Here is a 27,343-nt window from a genome sequence, read left to right as displayed (position 1 = left end):
CTTTTTGCCTTTTCATACTGTTCATGGGGTTCTCAAGGCAAGAATACTGAAGTGGTTTGCCATTCCCTTCTCCAGTGCACCACGTTTTGTGAGAACTCTCCACCGTGACCCGTCCGTCTAGGGTGGCCCCACACAGCATGGCTCATAGTTTCATTGAGTTAGACAAGGCTGTGGTTGATGTGATTAGACTGGTTAGTTTTCTGTGATTGTGGTTTTCAGTCTGTCTGCCCTCTGATGGAGAAGGATAAGAGGCTTATGGAAGCTTCCTGATGGGAGAGACCTACTGAGGGAGAAACTGGGTCTTGTTCTGATGGGTGGAGCCATGCTCAGTAAATCTTTAATCCAATTTTCTGTTGATGGGTGGAGCTGTGTTCCCTCCCTGCTATTTACCTGAGGCCAAACTATGGTGGGATTTGATTTAGGTCATACCTGAATGGTCTAGTTGTTTTCCCTACTTTCTTCAATTTAAGTCTGAATTTGGCAATAAGGAGTTCATGATCTGAACCACAGTCAGCTCCTGGTCTTGTTTTTGTTGACTGTATAGAGCTTCTCCATCTTTGGCTGCAAAGAATATAATCAATCTGATTTCGGTGTTGACCATCTGGTGATGTCCATGTGTAGAGTCTTCCCTTGCGTTGTTGGAAGAGGGTGTTTGCTATGACCAGTGCATTTTCTTGGCAAAACTCTATTAGCCTTTGCCCTGCTTCATTCCATATTCCAAGGCCAAATTTGCCTGTTACTCCAGCTGTTTCTTGACTTCCTACTTTTGCATTCCAGTCCCCTATAATGAAAAGGACATCTTTTTTGGGTGTTAGTTCTAAAAGGTCTTGTAGGTCTTCATAGAACCGTTCAACTTCAGCTTCTTCAGCATTACTGGTTGGGGCAAATCAAATCCCTTATGATTATACAGTGGAAGTGAGAAATAGATTTAAGGGACTAGATCTGATAGAGTGCCTGATGAACTATGGACTGAGGTTCATGACATTGTACAGGAGACAGGGATCAAGACCATCCCCATTGAAAAGAAATGCAAAAAAGCAAAATGGCTGTGAAAAGAAGAGAAGCGAAAAGTAAAGGAGAAAAGGAAAGATATAAGCATCTGAATGCAGAGTTCCAAAGAATAGCAAGGAGAGATAAGAAAGCCTTCCTCAGCGATCAGTGCAAAGAAATAGAGGAAAACAACAGAATGGGAAACACTAGAGATCTCTTCAAGAAAATTAGAGATACCAAGGGAACATTTCATGCAAAGATGGGCTCGATAAAGGACAGAAATGGTATGGACCTAAAAGAAGCAGAAGATAGTAAGAAGAGGTGGCAAGAATACACAGAAGAACTGTACAAAAAAGATCTTCACGACACAGATAATCACGATGGTGTGATCACTGACCTAGAGCCAGACATCCTGGAATGTGAAGTCAAGTGGGCCTTAGAAAGCATCACTACGAACAAAGCTAGTGGAGGTGATGGAATTCCAGTGGAGCTATTTCAAATCCTGAAAGATGATGCTGTTAAAGTGCTGCACTCAATATGCCAGAAAATTTGGAAAACTCAGCAGAGGCCACAAGACTGGAAAAGGTCAGTTTTTATTCCAATCCCAAAGAAAGGCAATGCCAAAGAATGCTCAAACTACTGCACAATTGCACTCATCTCACACACTAGTAAAGTAATGCTCAAAATTCTCCAAGCCAGACTTCAGCAATACATGAACCATGAACTTCCAGTTGTTCAAGCTGGTTTTAGAAAAGGCAGAGGAACCAGAGATCAAATTGCCAACATCCGCTGGATCATCGAAAAAGCAAGAGAGTTGCAGAAAAACATCTATTTCTGCTTTATTGACTATGCCAAAGCCTTTGACTGTGTGGATCACAAGAAACTGTGGAAAATTCTGAAAGAGATGGGAATACCAGACCACCTGACCTGCCTCTTGAGAAACCTGTATGCAGTACAGGAAGCAACCATTAGAACTGGACATGGAACAACAGACTGGTTCCAAATAGGAAAAGGAATACGTCAAGGCTGTATATCGTCACCCTGCTTATTTAACTTATATGCAGAGTTCATCATGAGAAATACTAGGCGGGAGGAAGCACAAGCAGGAATCAAGATTGCCAGGAGAAATATCAATAACTTCAGATATGTAGATGACACCCTTATGGCAGAAAGTGAAGAAGAACTAAATAGCCTCTTGATGAAAGTCAAAGAGGAGAGTGAAAAAGTTGGCTTAAAGCTCAACATTCAGAAAACTAAGATCATGGCATCCGGTCCCATCACTTCATGGCAAATAGATGGGGAAACAGTGGCAGACTTTATTTTTGGGGGCTCCAAAATCCTGCAGATAGTGACTGTAGCCATGAAATTAAAAGACACTTACTCCTTGGAAGGAAAGTTATGACCAACCCAGACGGCATATTAAAAAGCAGAGACGTTACTTTGCCAACAGAAGTCAAGGCTATGGTTTTTCCTGTGGTCATGTATGATGTGAAAGTTGGACTATAAAGAAAGCTGAGCGCCGAAGAATCGATGCTTTTAAACTGCGGTGTTAGAGAAGACTTTTGAGAGTCCCCTGGACTGCAAGGAGGTCCAACCAGTCCATCCTAAAGGAGATCAGTCCTGAGTGTTCATTGGAAGGACTGATGCTAAAGCTGAAACTCCAATACTTTGGCCACCTGATGCTAAGAGCTGACTCATTTGAAAAGACCCTAATGCTGGGAAAGATCGAAGGCGGGAGGAGAAGGGGACGACAGAGGATGAGACGGTTGGATGGCATCACCGACTCGATGGACATGAGTTTGGGTGAACTCTGGGAGTTGGTGATGGACAGGGAGGCCTGGCGTGCTGCAGTCCATGGGGTCGCAGAGTCCGACATGACTGAGCAACTAAACTGAATTGAAGGACGCCTCAAATTCTACCTCACAATTTGTGGGATATGACATCCGGGGGCTATTGAAGCCTTCTCCCTCCTCCTCTGAACTACTCCTAAGCCATTTCACAGACTGTTATGAACAGAAAGTACTAATATACACTTAACATCTATGAGTCTGCATTAACACAATAACCAGATATTTGAAAACACTGAATGGAATTTTCTAATTTTACACTGAAAAGGAGAGAAGAACCTGTAGCACATCAACTAGACTGAGGTACATAACTTGATCTCACCTTGCCCCAAACACAATGGTATTGCTGTAGCTTCAGCACTGCTCTTTTGGAAATCAGGCCTACCCTTGGGAGCTCCTGGAACTCCCCCATTCACAGCTTTTCTTAAGAATGACCGAAGAGCTGTGAATAGGAAACTGCTGAGGCAATCAAAAACAATTCCAAAGTTACTTTGCTCAACTCATTTTTAGTAAAAACAATAATTCACGTTGAAACTATAACTATTTTTTATCCATTTATTTTTGGCTGCACTGGGTCTTCACTGCTGCACGTGGGCTTTCTCCAGTTGCGCTGTGTGGACTTCTTTGCAGTGGCTTCTCCTGTTGTGGAGCGCAGGCTCTAGGGCTTCGGCAGTTGTGGCTCCCAGGTTCCAGAGCACGGGCTCAGTAACTGTGGTTGCGTGGGCTTAGCTGCCCCACAACGTGTGGGATCTTCCCAGACTAGGGATCGAACCCGTGTCTCCTGCATTGGCAGGTGGTTCTTAACCACTGGCCCACCAGCAAAATCCCAAAATCACAATTAGCAAAGGAGGATGTGAAACAATAAAGAATACATCTGGTCTTTATGCCTAGTTCCTGGAACAGCTTCAAAATCCCTTGGAATTTCCTGAGTGAAACCAGTGTCCTTTGTTATAGTATCTTTCAACCATGCTTCAAGTTATCCTAATGCGGTGACTTATTAAAGGGGAAGGGAGGGCCTAGACAGCTTTCAGCATAGGGGTCAGCTGCCAGAAAAAACCACCATGTGATGAGGGGGTTGGAACCTTTAGCCCCACCTCAAAACCTCTGGGGAAGTGGGGGTGGGGTGCTAGAGACTGAGTTCAATGAAGGGGCTACCTAATGAAGCCCTATATGAAAACTCTGGACATATCAAAGCTCTGGGCATCTTCCTGGCTGGTGAACACACTGATGGGCCATAAAGGTGGTGCACCCTGACTCCACAGGAACAGCAGGTCCTGAGCTCAGGACCCTTCCGGACCTTCTGGCTGTTCATCTGTGTAATCTTAAGCACTGCACTCTCCTGAGTTCTGTGAGTCATTCTAGTGAATTACTGAGCCCAAGGGGTTGTGGGAAGCCCCTAATTGTAGTCAGCCAGAAAGAAGTGTGGATAGTCTGGAGACCCCACTGGCATATAGAAACTAAAAAGTAAAGGTGGATCTTGTTGGGGATCTTGCCCCTTAATTTGTAGGATCCGAGGCTAATCCAGGGTAGTTAGTGTCAAAATTGAATTCAGCTGTAGGACACCCAGGTAGTTTCAGAAAATTGTCAGAATGTAGACAGCATGATGGTTTTGCATTTCTAAAAAGAAAGGATGGCTCAAAAAACTGAGAAACACTGATAACAGAATTTCTATCCAAGAGTACAAGTTCCACTCAGACATAGCTGTGCCCTGCCCGAACCAAACTAGGAAAGACACTAGAAGAACAGAGTATTATGCTTCTAATGACCCATCTTTCTTCTGCAGGCTCCTAACCAGTTTATTTGGTAAGTATTTACCTAGTTGTCTTCTAAGAAAGTTTAGCCTTAGATACTCTGGGGAATAATATGGAAAATGTATAAAACAACAGATAAAACTGCCATAAAATAAGTATGGATCGAGTGCTATGTTCAATCATTCTGTTTTAAAAAGGGAAGGGGAGATAAGGAAGAGCAGGAAGAAAAGTGAATATTTTCTCCTCCCAGAAGTCTCTCTAAATGTAGCAGGAAATCAAAAAGCTCATAAAAGAAGCTCCCTAGAAGGAAAAAAAAAAAAAATCAGTAAAGACATCTAAGCAACCTTCCAGCACATCACCCATGGTCTCCTGAAGGATCTCCTAGACCTCCTTGGCAAAAACCTGATGTGTCCCACCAGCTAATGAATATCTCCAGAAAGACTAAGAAAAAAGTATTTTGCTATCACCCACAGGAAACTCCACAAGGGCAGGGAACACATTTTCCTTGCTCAGTGGTCAATCTGTAGCTCCTAGCAAATGCACTTAGTAAAATGGAGCATAGCGGCTAAGAGCACATATTTGAATTTCAAGAAAGTGGTTGGTTACCTTTGCGGGAAAGGGAGGGAAATACAATGAGGAGGGAGCTTCAACTGATTGGTAATGTTTTATTTATTAAGCCAGGTAATGAGTATTTGTTAGATGAATCTTTTTACATTTTATACAAACATTTCACCAAAAAAAAAAAAAAAAAAAGAATATAGGCTTTGGAATGAGACAGAACTGGACTGCAATCTCGGTGTCAGCACTTATAAGCTGTGTTTCCTCAGGCGAGCCACGAAGCCTCACTTCGTTCATCTATAAAATATAATACTGAACAGCTTTACAGAAGTGGTAAAAGGATTAAATAAGACGACAGATGCATAATGTTTGGGACAATACCAGGCACTCATTAAATACACAAAACAGTAGTAGTTGTATTGAGGAGGAGTTTGAATTAAAGGAGTTAAGCAAGCACTGGAGCAAGATTTTGGAACCGGCCCTGAGTTGTCACTGACTTTCTCTGGGCCACCATTTTCCCATCAGTTTAAAAAAAAAAAAAAATGGATTAGATGCTATTAATGTTTATATTTTATGATTTATCTAAACCAGCATGTAGCACAGCTAGAAAACAGGCCTATAACAGACAAAAGTGCACGTTACATTAATGGTAACTTGTCCTGCAGTATCCTCAAAATGGGAGACAGATCCCCAGATCGCATCTGTTATCTGTTTTAACTGTGTACGGGACTGTGATCTGACAAAAACATTCATCTATCTGTAAGAACACAGAGGGACTCATGGAGCCAATATGGGGTCCAAGAATTTCTAGTACTTGATGACTTACATTCAGCACTTCATAACTTAAACGACTCCTTTCATCACGACCTTGTTTAGGGTTCCAGCAACTCCAAACCTTCAGCCAGCTCAAGTTAGTACTCATCTCCACATGTATAGTCTCCAACCTAATTCCACATGATTATTCACAATGGAGGTAAACTCAAGCTGACCCTTGAACAACACAGGTATGGACTGTGCGGGTCTACCTTGACAGACTTCTTTTCAATAGCAAATACCATAGTACTACACAATCTGCAGATTTGCGATGTGGAATCACAGACTCAGAGGAACACAGAGGGCTGTAAACAGAGGGCTGGTTACATGCAGATTTTCAACTGCAGAGATGGTCAGTGCCCCTAACCCCTGTATTGTTCAAAGGTCAACTGGACACAACTTAGCGACTAAACGACAACAAAAGGTTATCTTAAAATGAGCCAAGCCACCCTCTTCTTATTCCAGATATTTACCAAACCTTTTAGAAGATCCAATGCCTATACAATACCTGTGACCTTTGAACTGCGGGCCCTCTCTGGCCCCAAGGGAGATGCCTGCTTTTTCCCTGGTCTCCTAAACCCAACAACTACCGCCAGCACAGAGGTCCCCAGAAACTCTTCCACTCTGAAGAACTCTCCTGGGTATCACAGACAGCTGACCCTTGAACAACCGGGGGTAAGGGATGCTGACACATGCACAGCTGAAAACCCTAGTATAACTTAGAGTCAACCTTCTGCATCAGCAATTCTTCTGTATCCTCATCCCTGGATTCAACCAGTATTTACTATTGAAAAAGATCCTCAGATAAGTGGATCTGTGCAGTTACAACCCGCACTGTTCAAAGGTCAGCTGTACAGGTCTATAATGTTATCCTTGATCTACTATGTTAGGAATGGGAAAAAAAATGAATCAGATCCTCAATAACTCAGATACTTTCCTTGGTCACGAAAACAAGTCTCACTCTTGGGTCTTAAGAAGTCTGCCTACTTTAATGTCTTGATTCTTCTCATAATCCCCTTATTAGAATTATTGGGTTGGCCAAAAAAGTTCATTTGGATTTTCCCAGAAGATTGTAGAGAAAAACCCAAATGAACTTTTTTGGCCAACTCATTATCTTTAAAAAATTTTATTTGTATCCTACCATTCTAAGGCCCTCACCAGTTTCAGAAGAAACCTACCCTTGAATCCTCAACTCAAAATGTTAAACAAAATGTTCAAAATTATGTCAATTAACAATATCAAAATGCCTAGTAGTTTCTAAAACAGCTAAGGGCTTATTTCTCCTTAATCACCATCACTCAGGTTCCCTTAGCAAAATGCAGGTCTTCATCAGGTGCTCCATGTTACCTTAAAGTTCCCCTCAACCATAACCTTTAAAGTGCATCCACTCTTACTGCTCTTCTTAGAACAACGCTTTTTTAATCATAGTCCCTTTCTGCTTTCCCCGAGGACCCTTTGTATCTCCCGTGATATTTTCAGAAGAGAAAGATCACTATTTTGAAGAAAATCAGAATTTTTCACAGCTCAGCTCTTCAGGGCAGTTCCGGCTCTCTGCAGCGACTCCTGCAAAAGCACAGACCTGCCACCATGTCTGTTCCAACAGGGCAGGCCTCAGAGGCAGGAAAGGAAACAGCTTTGGGGAGAGGAGGCCTTGGAAAGACAGCAACAATTTAAAAACTTAACTTATGCTTGATCATACAGACTTAGGAGTGCGGTACCAACGAGTAGGAATAAATTTCTGGCACCAAAAAGTAGGAATAAATTTGTACCGATACTCTCTTTCAGATGTGATATTCTGTTTTCTCACCCGTATTCTGCCTCATCCGTTGAGGAATCCGAGGCAGCGTAGCACTCACTAGAGTAAAACAACCCTATCTAGTTTCTGAAGTAATTGTCTAATAAAAGACCTTTAAAAAAAAAAATCAAAGAACATGAATCTCTTTCACATAAAAATCCACGAGTGGTTTCCTTTTTTAAAACAAGTTCGAAATAACAGCAAGAGTGAGAGAGAGCGTACAGTGAACTGGGAAGCAAATAAGCAGGCATGTTTTCACTAGTATCGTTTTGGGTTTCCATTTGGAGGAGCAGTGAGATAATAGCTGCTTTAACTAATGAAGGGTTACACAGATATGATTTAGTTTCAAAATGCTTTGGATAAGCTAAACTAGGGTTGTTTTGCTTCTCTTAAGGTCTACCCACCTAACCTTGAGTGAGACGATCAAAGAAATAATAAAGCAGCAGGTTTAAAGTTAAAATAGGCCACTTTCAAGCTAATTTTAATTGAGAAATAAATGAATGCCTTGAAGATAAGGAAAAATATTTTAGATTATTAGAAATTTAAAGCTATTTAAACAAGCCTATGATCAAAAAAGTCCCTTATGGGAATTCCCTGGGGGGTCCAGTGGTTAGGACTCCATGCTTTCACTGCTAAGCGTGCCGGTTCAATCCCTGGTCAAGGCCAAAAAAACACAAAGTCCCTATGACAATGTCAGATGAGTATAAGCACTATGTAGTTTTAACTACTCCAAAAAATAAAAATTATTTCCATAAAGGAACAATATCCCAAGCTCTTCTCTAGTTATTGTATCAATTAAAATTTAATATAAATACAATATATATTATAAATGTTATATAGTACAGGTTTATAACAATAACTAGAATTAAATTTAATAATTATATACAATATAAGTATTGATATGGAGGACAAAAAATTATCCTTTGTTAGCCAGCCATCTGATGGTCTCTACTTCCTCTATTTTGCCTGACAAATATTAAAGTGATCTACGAAAATTACAAGTATGGCCACAATTATTCCCAAGGACAGAAGGCCTTCTGATTCAGTTCAAGACAACATGCTACAGTTCAGTCTGAAACTCCATGCTTCTAAGTAGGTCATCCATGGGAAGCATAATTCATCACTATAGAGTAAATTATCTAGATTTATCCAGGCTAAAAATTTCTTTGTCTTTTCATCAAAGCTTTTGAACATCCAGTTCTAAATGACAGCAAATTCTTAATATTCATGAAGCGGAAATAACATTCTCTGGTTCCAATTACCATCCTACCAGCCATTTTGGGAAATTCTTCTTGATAACAAACACCCCATGCTTCAAGTAGCAAAGGGATCTACTCATTTTTATCTGCTTCTTTATTAAGAAGCCTTGTTGGCTCTTCCTAAATTATTGTAATTAGAATAAAAAGGGAGGAGGAGAGTGACGGATGAAGTTGTAATTTAAACTGCAAAACTTTAGCATTTGGGGAAATAGCTGAGCACTGTTCCAAAAGAAAATTTCATTGACCATATATGCAGACAATGTCAGCTGCAGAAGGACAAATGCCGTGGTCTATCCCTCTCCTTCAAACTCCACCAACACTAGTGCCCAACTGGCGCCAGAAGAGCAGAAAAGACAGCAGAAAACAAGTCTCAGTACATGCATAAGGAGGATATAGAAGAGACTCTATATAAACAAAACAGACTATGTATTAGGTTGGTGCAAAAGTAATTGCGGTTTTGCACTGTAGAATTCTGCCATTTGATACTGGAATATATTCTTAAACGTGGTTATGTTATACACCATTTTAATGCACATTTCTCGCTTTATGAGTTTTTGCTAATGACCAATTACTTGCTGTTTATTTTATATTTATTTTAGACTAGGGAAATGATGTTAGACAAAAAGCGATTTTCTTATTCAAGTTCAAAATGGGTCGTAAAACAGTGGAGACAACTCACAACATCAACACATTTGGCCCAGAAGCTGCTAACGAACATACAGCGCAGTGGTGGTTCAAGGAAATTTGCAACAGAAATGAGAGCCTTGAAGATGAGCGCAGTGGCCAGCCATCAGAAGTTGACAACCAATTGAGAATATCACGAAGCTGATCCTTTTATGACTACATGAGAAGCTGCTGAAGAACTCAACATGGACCGATCTATGGTCATTCCGCATTTGAGGCAAATTGGAAAGGCGAAAAAACTCAGTAAGTGGGTATCCCATGAGCTGACCACAAATCAAAAAAATTGTCATTTTGAAGTGTTGTCTTCTCTTATTCTACACAACAACAAACCATTTCTTAATCAGATTGTGACATGCAACAAAAAGTGGATTGTATATAACAACCTGCAATGACCAGCTCAGTGGCTGGACCAAGAAGCAGCTCCAAAGCACTCCACAAAGCCAAAGTTGCATCAGAAAAAGGTCATGGTCACTGTTTGGTGGTCAGCTGCCCATCTGATCCACGATAGCTTTCTGGATCCCCGCAAAACCATTACAATGGAGAAGGACGCTCAGCAAACCAATGAGACGCACCGAAAACTGCAGCACCTGCAGCTAGCACCGGTCAACTGAAAGGGCCCAATTCTTCCTGACAACACCTGACTGCACGTCGCACAACCAATACTGTATTTAAAAGTTGAATGAACTGGGCTACGAAGCTTTGCCTTATCCACCATATTCACCTGACCTCTCGCCAAACTACTACCTCTTTTTCAAGCATCTTGACAACTTTTTTTGCAGGGAAAACACTTTCACAACCAGCAGGAGGCAGAAAATGCTTTCCAAGAGTTTGCTGAATCCCAAAGCATGGATTTTTATGCTTCAGGAATAAATCAACTTATTTCTCATTGGCAAAAATGTGTTGATTGTAATGGTTCCTATTTTGATTAATAAAGATGTGGTTGAGCCTAGCTATAATGATTTAAAATTCACTGTCCGAAACCCCAATTACATTTGCACCAACCTAGCAGACTGGACTTTCTGTGGCCAATCACCCAGATGATAGTAGGCACCATACTGCATTGAGTATCTATCACCCAGACACAGTATAATTAAAACTGGAGCAGTTTAATCTGTAAATGTCATTCTAACAATGAACAGAATGGAGAGCAATGTGGTTTTAAAAAGGATCGCTGAAAGTCTTTCTCTAAAATAAATACTAGCTTATTCCTGAAGTCTCTTTGACTCTTATACCTAAAGAATCTTTCTCTAACTACTTCAAACCTCTAAATGGCCTCTGCTGGTTCAAGGAGAAGCTGACCTCTTTTGGCAAGGACTACAATTCCTGGCAGCCAAGACATGAACTAGACATGGCATTGCCAGAACACAGGAATCTCCCCCAACAAAATAAGGCTAAGAACATGGAACAAGAGACTGGATGAATGCGCCCCTTCAAATCCTAACAATAACCACAGCAGATTTGATTTTAAGAAAGGAGAATGATCACATTTTTATGACTAAGAGGAGTGGTTTAGGAAACAGAGTCTAAATAAACTAGCTTGAACTCTATCATTCTTTCAACAACTATTTGAGTGCCTACTTTGTGCCAGGCCTATTATTTGAGTGCCTACTTTGTGCCAGGCCTATTCTAGGCCCCGGGGAAATGGCAATAAACAACACAAATCCACGGTCTTTATGAAGCTTACCTTCCAGCCCAAGCAACAACAGCAACAACAAAAAGTGAACACGTATGCAAGGGAGGAGGGATAACGCCTGGGTCAGAGCCTTCCTGCAGAGAAAGCAAACTACAGGAGAGAGTAGTACAAGAGCAAAGCAAGGGCCAGCTTGTGAAAGACTTCGTTAGGCCTGCTTTAAAAAGTGTAATGGCTTTTATTCTAAGTGAAAGTAGAAATCATCAGAGAATTTTTAACCTGGGTAACAGGATCTGAGATATTTTTTAAAGATGACTCTTGTCTGCTACATGGAGAATGGACGAAATTAGAAGCAGGGACACCAGTTAAGGAGATGTTACAAAAGCCTAGGCCAGAGCCAACCAAAGCTTGAGCTAGTTTGGCAGAGGTTTTGATGATAAACTAAGCAGTTAGACAAAAAAGAGCTACCAGATTTATTTAAAAAGAGGACAACAGTTCCCCTTTCTTAATTAATTTGACCAGAAGACCAATATATCTCAGTTTAATTTAAAACAAGGCCACTAAAACTAAGACTACCCTGTGTACTTTTAATGTAGATACATGTTTTGGATAAAAGGTTAATAAGGCTCATTCCTCATACTATAACAAGGACATTTGTCAAGCATACTAATGCAAATCTAGCTAAATGCAAATTCTGGCCAATGAAATTGATTATGAAAAGTTATAACCTGAAAAACTAAGCTTTGTGTGGTTGCTTAGTTTTAAAGGCTGTTTAAAGAATGGTATTTGACTTTTAATTTGGCCTGAATAGTATTCAATATGCTCAATAATTAAGGTAAAGAAGATACTTAAAAATACTTTGGCTTTCTTTGCAAATAAACACTTTAATATTTATAGACAGCCTAGGTTTTCTGATCTAAGCAGTCAATAGGCATTAAGCAACTAGTTAGTGTTAAAACCTTGTTGGCTCAGAATCCAAATTCTGGATGGGCCAAGAAAAGATCCATTTCACCTCTAGAGTACAGTACAGGTTAAGCCAACAGACTGCTGAAACCACTCACAAGTATTTGGGAGCCTCAGTGAATGACATTGCTGCTGTGTGGTGCAGGAACTGACACTGACAGCAATAAAACGTACTCAAGTGATAGAGAAACAATAACAAGAGAGACAATGTTCCTTTTTCTTTTCTTTTCCTATTTCCCTTAGTTAACCATCTTAAGTACAATACTTTGGGCACCTGATGCGAAGAACTGACTCATTGGAAAAGACCCTGATGCTGGGAAAGACTGAAGGCAGGAGGACAAGGGGACAACAGAGGATGAGATGGCTGGATGGAATCACTCACTCAATGGACATGAGTTTGAGCAAGCTCAGGGAGTTGGTGATGGACAGGGAAGCCTGGCGTGCTGCAGTCCATGGGGTCGCAGAGTCAGACACAACTGAGCGACTGAACTGAACCATCTTAAAAATACAACAGAATTATTATTTCTGATAAATCTGTGTATCGGACCAGTATTAAAACAGTCCTGGGACTTCCCTGGTGGTCCAGTGGCTAAGACACCATGCTTCCAATGCAGGGAGCATGAGTTTGATCCCTGATCAGAGAACTAAGATCCCACATGCTGCACAGTGGGCCCAAAAAATAAAAGTCTTGGTCACACTGTTTATCTAGCATTTACATTTAGGCTAAGCAGCTATCAAGATATATTAAATCTCCAAAAGTAATGTTTCACTCATTTCCCCCAGGATACAAGCCTTTAATGTAATTAACTGAAATTACATATTTCAAATAAGTATAACTCTTTCTAGTATTCTTAAACGTGGGGAAAAAATCATGTATATATGATATCTGGCCTAAAGCTTTTGGTACTATTTTCTTTAAGAAAAATATCTTCCTCAGAAATGAAGGCTTTATTCTTACCTGGTGGGAAATCCCAGGGATAGAGGAGCCTGGCGGGCTACAGTCCACGGGGTTGCAAGTCAGACACAACTTAGCAACTAAACCACCCCCATAAATAACACTGTTAACATCTTAACTTAAATGTCCTAAAGCTGACCATGTATCTTACATATGTATAGCATTTCCATTTAGATACTTTACAGACTAAGGATTACATGTAATTGCTAAATTCAATACTAAAACCAAGAGAGAATTTCTGCTTAAAAAAAAAAAAAAATTGTCTTTCAAGCAGCAGTTTTCAGCCCATCATCTACTCACTACTTTCCCTATCTTGCTCCAAATGCATCAACATGAATCATCTTCCTGAACTTTTTCAAGGAAGTCCATGCACAACACAGATTGAGATACATATGTGGTTTAAATTAAAACTAAAATTCACAGCTGCAAACCAAAAAGTAAACTGTGTCTGGCTAAGCTTACTTCTAAATTTTGATTCTAAAGGAAAATTTCTATTGATTCAACAGCAGGTGAACAAGGATTTCAATGAACAGCAAAGAACACTACAGAAGAGAGTAAAAGTATGTTAATGTTAGTTTTCTTCCTTGGAGAGCATCACAGTGACCTGGAGGAGCTACTCTAGAATGGAAGGGGAGTTCAGAAAAGAAAGTTTCAAAGCAAGCAATGGTAGGGCCTTAACTTGTTTTTCCACTGTTGTGTCTGACTCTTTGTGACCCCATGGACTATAGCCTACTAGGCTCCTCTGTCCATGGGATTTCCCAGGCTAGAATACTGGAGTGGGTTGCCATTTCCTTCTCCAAGGGATCTTCCTGACCTAGGGATTGAACCTGTGTCTCCGCTTGGCAGGTGGATTCTTCACCACTGAGACACCTGGGAAAACCAGAGCATTACCAAATGTACTTTCAAAACAAACAATCCAGTCCTCCCCAGCCCGCTTTCTTATTTTAGTCCTACCAATTGAGTCATGTACCTTGCACAACAGATATCAAGCAGTCCCTGCTGTTCTGTCCCCAAGTCAGTGAAGACATGCTTCCTTTACTACATCTTCAAAAGTGAAATCTATGAATCTCAAGGTTGGGGGCGGGGGTCACGTATGTTGGTCTATTTGGGTCTCATGTGTGCCCGTTATTTTAAAATTAACTACCAAGTTTGATTCTATTGTATTCTATTACAATAATGTTTTAAAAGATGAGGGCAACTAGACTTCAGTGTTACAATAATTCTCTCAACAGACGGACCCTCCTCAGATAACCATTCATTGAACACTTGCATAACTTGAACTTCAGAGTACGTTTTTGAGGAAAATACCCAGTGATTGCAATGCAAAGAGCAAAGATCGTTTTAAAAAATGCTCCGCGTCTTACAATGTCTAGAGGGAGGGAGACTGCGAGCGCAAAAACAGGCAGAGACACCTGACCTTGCCCGCAAGTCGCCCAGTCCTGCAGCCCTCCCCTGGCTTCCCCGGGAGAGCCGCTTCACGCCATTCCAATTGGCCGCCCGTCTGCCTGCCTGTTCCAGCACCTGCCTGGCGGGGACAGAGGAATCTCCGCGGAAGACGAGAGGGCTTGAGAGGAGGCGGCCTCGGAAACGGGGAGGCCCGGGAGGAAAGGATTCCAAGTGGGAAAGGAGGCGAAGACCTTCGGACGAATGAGGCCGGGCGGTCAGGGGCTAATGGAGACGCGGCTGGGGGGGTGGAACACGACGGTGGGACCGGGGAGGGAGGTCTCAAGAGGGCCCCGGGGAGGAGAGAGGTCGAGGGCCGCAGCCGAAAGAGAAGAGCCGAGGAGCTGGGAGGCCCGGGGGCGCGGAGGAGAGGGCAGCGGGGCGGCAGGGGCTGCGGCGGCCGCGGCCAGCCCCCCGGCGCGCGGGGACTCACGTTCTCCCACCAGCAAGATCCGCACGTCTTTCTTCATGTCTGCGGCTCGTAGGGGCCGGCCTCGGCCCGCAGGCATGGAGCGGACTCCTCTCGCCGGGAGCGCCCAGCCCGCCGCGCCGCTCTCCCCGCCCCGCCGGCGCCGCCTGCCAGCCTCCCCACGCCGCCCCTCCCGAGCCTCGGCCGCCCGGGCCCGCCGCGCCGCCTCCTCAGCAGCTTCCCCGCTCGAGAGCCGGGAAGGCGCCGGCTCCGCCTCCTCCGGCTCTGCCGCGGCGGCAGGGAGGACGGGGCGCCGCGAGGGACAAGCGGTTTCGGAACGCGAACGCTCTCCGTCCCGCAGCTGCGCCCCAGCTGTGCCGTGAGCCGCAGCGCTTCGCCCGGGAGTCTCACCCACTCTCCTCGGGGAACACCGGTCAGGATAAGCTTTGGACCCGGAATCTGAGTGGCAGAGTCGCTAGTCTTGACCCCATTTCTTTTACAGAACAGGGGCAGGAGAAGTTCCTCGCTCAAGGTCAGATAGCTAGAATTTGGCAGTGTGACTCGGGGCGGGAATATTCTCACTAGAATGACTATAAGCTTCAGGTGAGCAGCGACCTGTCTACCTGGTTTTCAGCAGTATTCCCCCACCTTACTGGCCAAAGCCCTCGGAAAGTGCTTGATTGACTCCCAAGATCGAGCCCTTTCCACTACCCAAAGTCCCCCATCCTAGCTGCTTTTTACCTGTGATGTTTATAAAATATGATTCTAAATAATGAGGTTAGTTTCTACGCTTTCAGTGTAAAAAGCTTCATTTCTTTGTAACCAAACTAAATGTTTTTCCTCTCTGTGTATGGTTTACTTTAGGCAGGGTCTTCTGACACTTCTCTTTACATAGGTTTGCCCAGCACCGTACTGGGCATATAGGTGGCACTGAATAAACTTTTATTGATTTGTCTAACATTGCCTTAATTTCTTCTGACTTTCTCCATCCGGAGGAATTTGTTGCTATATGTCTAATGCTTGAACAGAACTTGGAATACAGTGGGAGATGATAGCTAGAGAGGTATCTAGAATAAATGAAGAAACACTAAGCATAATATTCTTTTTTTACTATGTTAAATATTACAAAATGATTTTTTGGGTTTTTTTGGCCATGGTATGCTGGTATACAGGATCATAATTCCCGGATCAGTGATCAAACCCATGCCCCTTACAGTGGGAGAGTGGAATCTTAACCACTGGATGGCCAGGGAAGTCCCTGAAAATGAATTTTTTAAAGGAAATGACGTGTACATTATACCAACTCTCTTTTCTCCTAAGAGAAGCCTTGTGGTCTGGTGCAGCCGTTAAGACCATGCTGGCAAACTGCATGGGTTTATATCCAGAGCCCATCACCTGATAGTTATGTGATCTTGAGTAAGCTCTTTTACTTCTCCAAGACTGCCCCTTCTTCTGTAACATGTCAATAATGATAATAGTACCTACCACCTTGGGTGGTTGTGAAGAATAAAGATAATATATGTCAAGCATTTGCCAGACTCACAGTACTTGCTCTGTAATCTCGAGGTCATTACTGTCATAAAACTCACTGAAAAGTTGAAATCTGTAGGTTTTGAGGCAAATTCATTGTTATGTTTACAATAGTATTTCTCTGTCTTATGCATATGATATCCCTAAGGAGCATAGGGGTGGGAGCCCTTCCAAAAATCACTCTGTGATATAAGGAGGAAGACAGGAAAGACACACTCTCTGCTCACTGGGAGGTAATGAGTCATATTCCAGGATGGAGGCAAATAAGATGAACTTCACAAGGCCTGATGGCCTGCTTTTTCAGAGGAAAGTATTCCTCAGAATTTTTAGTACAGTAAGTCCTCTACATGTGAACCTTCAAGTTGAGAACTTTCAAAGATGGGAACAAGTGTTCACACTGAAGAGAGTCCCAGCGCAGTAAATGGCAGGGGGATTTTTCTTTATTTAAGGAGGCGCTGTTAGTTTTCGACTCACTGGACCCAAATGTGGAACAGCACACAAATGTTACAACACCCATTCAGAATGCAATCCAGTGCTACCGTGTCATCTAGGATGGAAAAAAAAAGACCTACTACCCAGATATCACTGGATCATTTATTTCAAGAGGGTACATGGAATTGCATCCAGCAAGGCACCAGAACCTGTGCCATCAAGGTCAGGCGTGAGTGAAATTGCAGCTTGCCCTCCATCTCCTATTGCTGATGGCCCTTCTGCTCTATCATCTCCACCTCCTCACTTTCCTCCACTCATTAATTCGTCTTGCCTATTTACTGGAAAGGACTGCTGCTGCTGCTGCTAAGTCGCTTCAGTCGTGTCCGACTCCGTGCGACCCCATAGACGGCAGCCCACCAGGCTCCCCCGTCCCTGGGATTCTCCAGGCAAGAACACTGGAGTGGGTTGCCATTTCCTTCTCCAATGCATGAAAGTGAAAAGTGAAAAGGAAGTTGCTCAGTCGTGTCCGACCCTCAGCAACCCCATGGACTCCAGCCTTCCCGGCGCCTCCATCCATGGGATTTTCCAGGCAAGAGTACTGGAGTGAAGTGCCATTGCCTTCTCCGGCAAGGACTAATGGTTTGTTATAAAAGAATAGCAACAGTCCCTAATTAGTGGGAGTGGGGAGCCTGACAAGCCAGAGTGTGCCTCTCAAGCAATGTAAGTTTCCTTTTTACCATCCCTTCCCATCTCCCAATCAGCTATACTTCTGAAGCTTTGGCCTCCTGCCTTGCCTTGAGCTTTATGCCCTTCTCCTATGCTAACAGACATTCATCAGGGGCCACTCTGAAGTTCTCTTGCAAACAGCATAGCTCAGTGATTAAAATCAGGGACTCTGGAATCTGCCTGCCTAAGTCTGAACCTCGGCTTTACCGATTCCTAGCTGTGCATCGTCAGGCAAATTGCTTAAGCTTCTCTAAGCCTCATCTGCCAAATGGAAATAACACTTCATGAGATTGTTACAAAGATTAAATGAGTGAATATAATAGGAAAATGCTTCAAAGAATGTCTGAAACATGGTCTATAATATACACAAATGCTGAATAAATAAAATAACTCGTCAGAAAAGTGCTTCTGTACAACTTTCTGAGCCTGAGGACTGAGCCACACCATGACCCACACTGCAGCAAAATAGAAGTCAGAAAATGGAGTTGTTGGCAGTGGAATTTACAGTTGGGATATTGTAGATTGATGACTGGATATTAAGTAGATTGGATAAAGCCAAGAGAACAGATTGGTATCTAGAAGGCACTGGTGGAATTTTCCTCTGGAATGCTGGGAAGCAGTTCTGCCTTCACAAGACAAACTCCATGGCTCCTCAACTGTGAAGGGGACACTGGAAAGTCTGAACAAAGTACTTTCCCAAGAGATAAGAGGCTCCATCTTTCATACCTATCAAAGAAGGAACTTGCAACATAGCCTTTCTCTGAGATTCAGGACAGTGGAACGCCCAGGGCTACTGGGCAGGCCTGCTGGGTAGAAGATAGTGTGTGTTAAATGACTGACACTGCGTGGAACAGGAGGCTGGTCTCTGAGGGTGAGTTAGACACAGTCCTGGGCAGGAAGCCAAATAAGATGGGTTGGCATTGGTCCCACTCTTCAGATCCATCTATCTTTGAGCTCTCAAATTAAACCCAAAGTGGCATCCGTCTCCACTCGTGTCTCCTGTTTCTTCCAGGAAGACTTCCTCTTTTCCTGCCAAGTTGCTCTGGCAGAGCAGAAAAGTCTAATAACTCGATAACAGAGTAAATCTGTTATCTTAGCTTTGAATGCACTTGTTCTTGACTCATTGGTCAAACATCTATGTCCTCTGCATAGTCACATGGATTGGTCTCCAGAGGATGTGGATTCTATTTGTTTAATTTGGCCAAAAGAGACATCATTCAGCACCATGACTTTAAAAAGATATTTGATTATAATTAACCATACTAAGAGGATATTTTTCCAGACAAGAGCCTCATCTTGTGATGAGGTTGCATCCAGTTTTCTTTTGAATTTTCTCAAGCTTTCAGATAATATTGTAAAAACACTCTTGATTAAGAGATAATTGATATCGAGAAGACTCTCAGACCTTCTTGCCCCCCAGGTGGCCTGAATTCCCTCATGTCAAGGTTAAGAGCATGAGCTCTGGAGTCTACATTTCATCTCCAGTACTTGGCTACCTGTACAATATTAGACAAGCTACATAACCTCTCTGAAAAACTCCATCAGCAAAATTAGTTCATAGAGCTCTTTGAGAATTAAATAATTCAATAAAACATTTATCACATTACTTAACATATGGGACATGTTCATATATCATCTTTAACAACTGCATTTTTTAATATTTACTTATTTTTTTAGAATACATGGATTTTTAAAATAATTTTATGTATTTATTTATTTTTGGCTGTGCTGGGTGTGTGTTGCTGTTCGGGCTTTTCTCTAGTTGCAGCGAGCAGTGGCTACTCTTCATTGCGTTGTGAAGGCTTCTTACTACAGTGGCTTTTCTTTTTGCAGAGCACGGGCTTGCGGGCATGCGAGTATGTGGGCTCAATGGTTAAGGTTCCTGGGCTCTAGAGCACAGGCCCAACAGTTGTGGTGCTCCGGCTGAGTTGCTCTGCTGCCTGTGGGACCTTCCCGGACCAGGGATTGAACCCATGTCTCCTGCATTGGCAGGTGGAGGCTTTACCACTAAGCCACCAAGGAAACCCAGCAAGTGCATTTTTAAATTTGGGATTCATTTGCTGATTTGCCTTATCTTTCTAAGGGCAAATTGATTAGCCTGCCTGCGCAAATTGTAAACTCTGAATGACAAAAGTGCATTTAATATAATTTTTAATTACTGCAGAGACATTAAAATTTGTGCTGACTTGTTATCTATGCCAACCAGTGATTCTCAAAAAAAATTTAGGCCACAAGCCATTTCCACAAAACAAAGAATTCTGTACAATAGTAAAATTACAACTTGCTTATCTCTGCAAAGAAATTACCACAAGTAAATATATTCCAAGCAAATAATCTAAAAGAAGAAATATATATCTATACATTATGCATGCATGCTAAGTCACTTCAGTCATGTCCAACTCTGAGGTCCTCTGTCCGTGGGATTCTCCAGGCAAGAATATTGAACTGGGTTGCCATTTCCTCCTCCAGGTGATTTTTCCAACCCAGGGATTGAACCCCTGTCTCTTGCATCTCCTGCATTGGCAGGCAGATTCTTTACCACTGCGCCACCTGGGAAGCCATTGTTTGGTATGTGTGTGTGTGTGTGTGTGTGTGTGTGTGTGTGTGTTAGTTGCTCAGTCATGTCTGAGTCTTTGCAACCCCATGGACTGTAGCCTCCAGGCTCCTCTGTCCATGGGATTCTCCAGGAAAGTATACTGGAGTGGGTTGCCATGCCCTCCTCTAGGGCATCTTCCTGACTCAGGGATGGAAACCACATCTCATGTCTTGTGTATTGGCAGGTAGGTTCTTTACTGCTAGTGCCACCCATCTACGTACACCTATTCTATTTATAGCATCATTACACAGTAGTAGAAAGTGGAAAAATATACAATTGTGAAGAATAGCTAAATTAAGTATGACATAAAATTACTGGAAATTTTGCAGTCATTAAAACTAATGGCATCTTAATTCATCTACTTCAAAAATAATTTTAATATATAGTGGGACTATATGTTACTTTGTTCTATATTTTCCAAGTCTCCTGTAAATGTATTATCATATTTTCACATTTTTAAAAAAATTTTTAAATGGCAAAGGAAAAACTAATGCCTATCAAAGACATAGAAAAGAATTCACAAAATAAGTGAAAAAATAGGAATATAAAATCATTTATACAATTACAACTATTTAAAAACTAAGTATAACATGTATTTCTATAACTTTTACCCTCCACACCTTTGCAATTTTGAACTTTTGCAGGCATGCACAGCTATTAATCGGGTAATTAAAAACTAATGGATGGGACTTCCCTGGGGGCACAGTAGATAAGAATCTGCCTGCCAATGCAGGGTACACGGGTTCATTGCATGTTCTGGGAAGATCCCACATGCTGTAGAGTAACTAGCCCTGTGCTTTTCTGAGCCTGCGCCCTAGAGCCACAACTACTGAGCCCGTGTGCCACAATTACTAAAGCCTGCGTGCTCTGGAGCCGCACGCTGAAACTGCTGAGCACCGGTGCTGCAACTGCTGAAGCCAGGGCGCCTAGAGCCCATGTTCTGCAACAAGAGAAGCCACTGCAATGAGAAGCCCATGCACCACAACAAAGAACAGTCGCTGCTCGCCGCAGCTGGAGAAAGTCCACGTACAGCAGGGAAGACCTAGTGCAACTAAAAAACAATGATGTACATAAAAGATAAGAGTACAAAGGAAAGAGAAAACGTGCTAAAGATGTACATAAAAGATGAGAGTTCAAAGGAAAGAGAAAACATGCTAAAGATTAGGAATTAATTTTTAGTACAATCATCTCTTGTAAAATGTCAACATTAATAACATCTTTTATATAAAACTAATAGAAATATTTGGAAAAATAGCAGTGCTTTAAGTGAGACATTATTGTAGGATATCAGGGCTTCCCAGGTGACGCTAGTGGTATAGACCCTGCGTGCCAATGCAGAAAACATTAAGAGACGCAGGTTGGATCCCTAGGTCGGGAAGATCCCCTGAAGAAGGGCATGATAACCCACTCCAGCATTCTTGCCTGGAGAATCCTATGAACAGAGGAGTCTGGCCGCTACGGTCCATAGATTTGCAAAAAGTCGGACGCAACTTAGCCTGTACAAAATGTAGGATATCGTGTTTATAAAATGATTTAACAAATATTTATTGCGTCCACCATGTGCACTGCTCTGTACTAGGTTCTAAGGAAGCAGTAATGAGCAACACAGACGATCACGGTGGGCAAGTTGTGGATAAGGAAGTCTGGGCATTCATCTTTCTCACCAGAATCTTCAAATCATTCTCCCATCAGCCCAAACTGCCTTTTTTTGAAAACCTTTCATGAGAGGTAGCATCTCATAATATAAATCTCTTTGTACTTCCTCTCTCCCCATCCCACCCCTAGCCAAAACCAGCCAGACTTGTGTGACTGTCCCACTTCTAGTAATCCGCTCCCCTTGCCTGGCTGTGTTCACAGACAGCCTCCAAGGCAACACAATGCCTTAACCCAGAAAAACTGCAAATATCCCCATCAAGCTCCTAGGAAAATGACTATGATTTTAGCCTGAGTGGCCTTCCTGTAACTTCTTCTACAATTAGTGCGTCAGCTTTGATCTGAGCTAAACTCGGTATACACGCACACATCACCATGTTAGACACAGTGACAGTGAGAGACTCCAGTCCCCTTGGTAGAAACCAGATCCACTCCGGGTAAACAGTTTTCAACTCTGGCCAAGGGGATGAGAGAGAGACTCCAGGCCAAGCAAACTGCAATTGCAAAAGTATATGATGTGACATACAGGAGGAAGCTGGGCAGGACGTTGTATCTGGGGAGATGACAGGAAATGGGGGCGAGGTAGGTGAGAACAGAGACAGGAAGCAGAACTTTCTATTTTAGGAGGCTTTAAGGAGCACCCAGGAGTTATAAGCTGGGGAGTGACATGATCTAACTCCCATTTTGGAAAGTTCACATTAGAATGAGAATAGATGGGGAGAGGGCTCCTCACTAGAGATGGAGGAACTCGAATTAAAATAATCTTGGAGAGAAGGGATGAGAGTCTGAACGAGAGCACAGATGCAGAGGGAAGAGTTGGAGGGCAGAGTTGAGATGCCTTGAGAAGGCAGAAGCTAGGATCAGAACTTGGTGACTAATTGTAGGGAAGGTACAATTGCACCGGAAAAGCTCCCGTGGCAACGCCCAGACATTGAGTCCTGGAGATGTCACTGACCAAAGCCATAAGTTTTCTGCCCCCAGGGTGTATTTACTTTGAAGAATAAAGGTGAAAATTTTCACTGAGCACAATCTTCCATATTGCACCAGATCAATCTCTTAGAATCACCTGATAGAAGACGAGGTGTATAAGTGGTGTAGGGACAGCAGAAACTAAAGTCTTGTGGACAGAAACCTTTCTTTTCTCTATTATCGTTCCATCCTGATTAAGTCAAGATGAAAGCCTCAGTAAATCTGTAATACCTGATAATCTCCTTTTGAGCCAGAGAGAGACAGAGAACACTTCAGAAATTTAAGACAAAGGTTCCAAGCTAGTTATAGTGTTTTGTTTTCCTTGAAACATACATTTACGCTTATCTCTATTTGAAACATATGATTCTGGTTTCCATTTATATCAACTTTTTAAAGTTTCCTTTTGAAACCCATGTACCTGAAGAGGGAAAAGTGAGTTGGTTTAGGAAAGATATTAAATAAAAAATGGTACAGGAGATTTGAAGATGTAACAAAAATCATGGCATCTGAAAGGCTGAAGCTTAAGAAACCTTGTCCTTAAAAAGCCTATGGCTGGTTAGGAAGAAAAAGTTACAAATCTTCAGCATAACCTAAGTATTTATAATTAAGGAAGAAAACTTCAGTTGTCTGGAAGGACCCAGTGTTTAGGGTTGAATAAGGATGAATTTGGGGCTAACGGCTCAGCAAAGTAGGGGTGATGGAGCTGAGCAAACACCAGGGATGATTCTTCCTTTCCTGTCAAAATCCCCAGGTGCCCCTGGGGAAGGGTCTTCTCTCTCCAACAGAGCAGAGGAGCTTGAGAGGTCTCCCAGAGAGCAGCTTTGTTTCGTTTTGTGATTTGTCTCTATAATCAGCTAGGAAATAAAGTCTTCAAATTAAACTTTCCTGGGGCTTCCATGGTGGTTTAGTGGTAAAGAATCCGCCTGCCAATGCAGGAGACACAGGTTTGACCCCTGATCTGAAAAGATCCCACATGCCACGGGGCAGCTAAGCCCCTGAGCCACAAATATTGAACCTGTGCTCTAGAGTCCAGGAGCCTCAGCTCCTGAGTCAACGTGCTGCAACTACTGAAGCCCTAGAGCCCACACTCTGCAACAAGAGAAGCCACTGCAATGCGAAGCCCACCCACCGCAACCTAGAGAGTAACCCCCACCCCTGCTCGTGGCAACTAGAGAAAAGCCCGTGCAGCAATGAAGACCCAGCACAGCCAAAAAGTAATAATTTTTTTTAAAAATTAGACTTTTCCAGAAAAAAAAAAGTACCTGAGGGAGAAAAAACAAGATAGATATAACTGTATTAGGAGCTGTTGTGAGCCTTAAGAAGGTGGTGCCTTCCTCCTTAGTAGGTGGTTCTTCCAGGAACCGGAAATTCTGCTGTGCTGTGCTTAGTCGCTCAGTCGTCAGTCTTGTCTGACTCTTTGTGACGCCCTGGACTGCAGTCCGCCAGGCTCCTCTGTCCATGGGGATTCTCCAGGCAAGAATACTGGAGTGGGTTGCCATGCCCTCCCTCCAGGGGATCTTCCCAACCCAGGCATCGAACCCAGGTCTCCTGCATTGCAGGCAGATCCTTTACTGTCTGAGCCACCATGTCAACAACCACTTAGATGTTTGAAACACCTCCAGATGGGGTGAGCGGCTGCCTTCAGAGTCCCCGACGGGAAGTCTTTCCGGCTTGGTCCTTGGGTGGATGCTTCCGCCACACAGTGCAGACCCGAGTGAGCGGTCCTTCATCCACTGGCATTTCAACTTCAGTTCTTCTTCTGGGTAGGATTTTCAGTTTTGTTTGAGAAAAGGGTGTGATTGATATTTTTCACACTGCATGGAAAGGATATGCTGACAGAAAACTCGAGGCAAGGGACTTCCCTGGTGATCCAGTGACTGGGACTCGGAGCTCCCAATGCAGGAGGGCCTGGGTTTGATCCCTGGTCAGGGAACTGGGAGCTTCCCTGGTAGCTCAACGGTAAAGAATCCTCCTGCAATGCAGCAGCCGCAGGAGACACGGGTTTGATCCCCTGGAGGAGAGCATGACAACTCACTCTAGCATTCTTGCCGGAGAATCCCATGGATAGAGGAGCCTGGTGGGCTACAGTCCACGGGTCGCAAAGAGTCAGAGAAGACTGAATCGACTGAGCGCTCACACACGGGGAACTGGATCTCTCATGCTGCAACTAAGAACTCACAAAGCCAAATAAATATTTAAAAAGAAAGAAAGAAAGCTTGAAAGAAAAGCAAAGAATCCAAAAATGATAACCTTCATTCCCACCTTTATAATTCTTGTGCTCTGGCTGCAGTTTGGGGAACTCATGTGACCAAAGAATTAAACCCCACTCTGACAAAGGCCCCATTGTCCAAATCACCTGAGAGGATGGTATTTAACCAAATGACTTCAATAGGCTAAAACTCTGGCCTTTAGATTCTAAGTTTTAAAAGGCAAACATCAGGGATTTCCCTGGTGGACCAGTGGCTTGGACTCCGTGCTTCCAACACAGGGGCCTGGGTTCCATCCCTGGTCAGGGAACTGGATCCCATGTGCTGCAAGTAGCACATCCCACCCACCACAACTAAGACCCAGCCCAGCCAAATAAAAATAATAAAGTAGAATAAAATACTTCTTTTAAAAAATGAAAGGCAAACATCAAGGTGACTCTGGGTGAGTCAATAAAGGCTCCACAAAACAGGAAGTGAGAACAGAGAGCCTTTGAATGGTCATTTGGCACAGAGAGAGAGGCCCTGGCCCTGCTTAGGAGCTTGAGGCCACTAGAGACCTGACGCCAACGCCCAGGGAAGAAAGGGCATCTCGTGGCTTCAGTGCTGTGTCTTATCAAAGTGGACAGCCAGATCCGGGTCTCAGCCAGGATCTTATCAAAGGATGTTAAGCTTTGAGACTTGGAGAGTGGGAACACTGGGCCGGCTCCCAGATCTGCCATGCTCAGCTGACTGATCCTGCCCAAACCCCTAAGTTGGTCCAGGCCCCCACTCTCCTCTCTCAAGTGTTAACAAAAGGTGATAATACTCATCACACAGGGTAGCTTATGAGGCTCAGAGAGCAAATGAGTAGATCATGGGGGAAGAATTCTGGTGTTCCTGTTTCCAAGAACATGTGTGAAAATGAGGTGTGAATCTAAAGATGTTGGAGACCAGGTGCTCTGCTGTGCTTAATGGCTCAGTCGTGTCCGACTCTTTGTGACCCCCATGGACTGTAGCCTACCAGGCTCCTCTGTCCATGGGGATTCTCCAGGCAAGAATACTGGAGTGGGTTGCCATGCTCTCCTCCAGGGGATCTCCGCAACCCAGGGACTGAACCCAGGTCTCCCACACTGCAGAATTCTTTACCATCTGAGCCACCAGGAAAGCCCAAGAATACTGGAGTGGGTAGCCTATCCCTTTTCCAGGGGATCTTCCCGACTCAGGAATTGAACTGGGGTCCCCTGCATCAGGTGGATTCTTGACCAGCTGAGCTACCAGAGAAGCCCCAGAGACCAAGGTAGGGGATGTGAAAGTATAGTTCTGAGACTTCCCTAGCAGTCCAGTGGCTAAGACTCTGCACTTGCAATGCAGGGGGCACAGGTTCAATCCCAGGTCAGGGAACTAAGATCCCACATGGCGTGGCCAAAAAAAGAGAAAGAAAATATAGTTCTGTCATTGTTGTCATGTCTATAACCACCCTGGCATCCTTCCAACGTCTTCGCCCATAACTTTAATTCTTTTGCAACCCTTTGAGGAACAGAAGGAAGGGCCAATAATAATGAGCTCCATTTTACAGGGGAAAGACAAAGAGGTGAAATGCACCGCCAAAGGTGGCCTGGCTGGTTTGTATGGCAGGACTTTCTGTTCAACCCAGTCCAACAGAGATGGATTCCACATCTCCAGCAGGTGCTCATGCAACCTGAGGGCCTACAGATGGATTGTAAGGTGAAGAAAGGGAGGGGAAGGCTGTAGATCAGGTGACTTCAAAGACATAGCAACTATTAGTAGGTATGAGGGTTCTCTCTATGGGGAGTGATGAAAATGTTCTAAAATTAGATTATGGTGATGGTTTCACAACTCTAAATATACTAAAACACATTGATTTGTACACTTTAAGTAGGTGAATTTTATAGTACGTAAATTATATCTCAACAAAGCTGTTAAGATATATCAGGGTTTGTGGGGGTTTTTTTTTGAGTTTATGCTAAAGATGCATGTTTGGGTGCTAAAACTCTAAAGAAATGCAAGCAAGTGATTACTGTAAAAGTCAAGATGCCTTTCAGGTGGAAAGAGGGTTTTGTAACTGCAATGGGGAAAGAGCCTCTGGGGTCGGTCGCAGGGTTTTATTTCTTGACCTGAAGTGTAAAGGGTGCT

The 27,343-nt window shown here is 43.2% G+C and overlaps 1 protein-coding gene across 10 annotated transcripts in view; it reads right to left on the bottom strand.

Annotated features, from left to right (window-relative positions):
• The window catches only part of RHOT1 (ras homolog family member T1), a 68,171-nt gene extending 52,823 nt beyond the window's left edge, over window positions 1-15,348 (bottom strand). For 4 of the 10 annotated variants that reach the window (XR_011468051.1, XM_070390424.1, XM_070390422.1 and 1 more), the window contains exon 1: window positions 15,122-15,346. Coding sequence is in view for 7 of the 10 variants with exons in the window: in XM_070390424.1 (XP_070246525.1) it covers window positions 15,122-15,197 (76 nt within the window). In the remaining 3 variants the exon portion in view is untranslated. Of the gene's footprint in view, window positions 1-429; window positions 573-14,662; window positions 14,874-15,121 lie in introns of those variants that run through there. The other 6 variants (XM_070390428.1, XM_070390419.1, XM_070390423.1 and 3 more) reach the window with 5 other exon arrangements.
• Between the last annotated feature and the right edge of the window lie 11,995 nt (window positions 15,349-27,343).

This window comes from Bos mutus, chromosome 19 (genome assembly GCF_027580195.1).
Source record: "Bos mutus isolate GX-2022 chromosome 19, NWIPB_WYAK_1.1, whole genome shotgun sequence".
Lineage (NCBI taxonomy): Eukaryota > Metazoa > Chordata > Mammalia > Artiodactyla > Bovidae > Bos > Bos mutus.
This window is presented reverse-complemented; position numbering and strand designations above follow the sequence as displayed.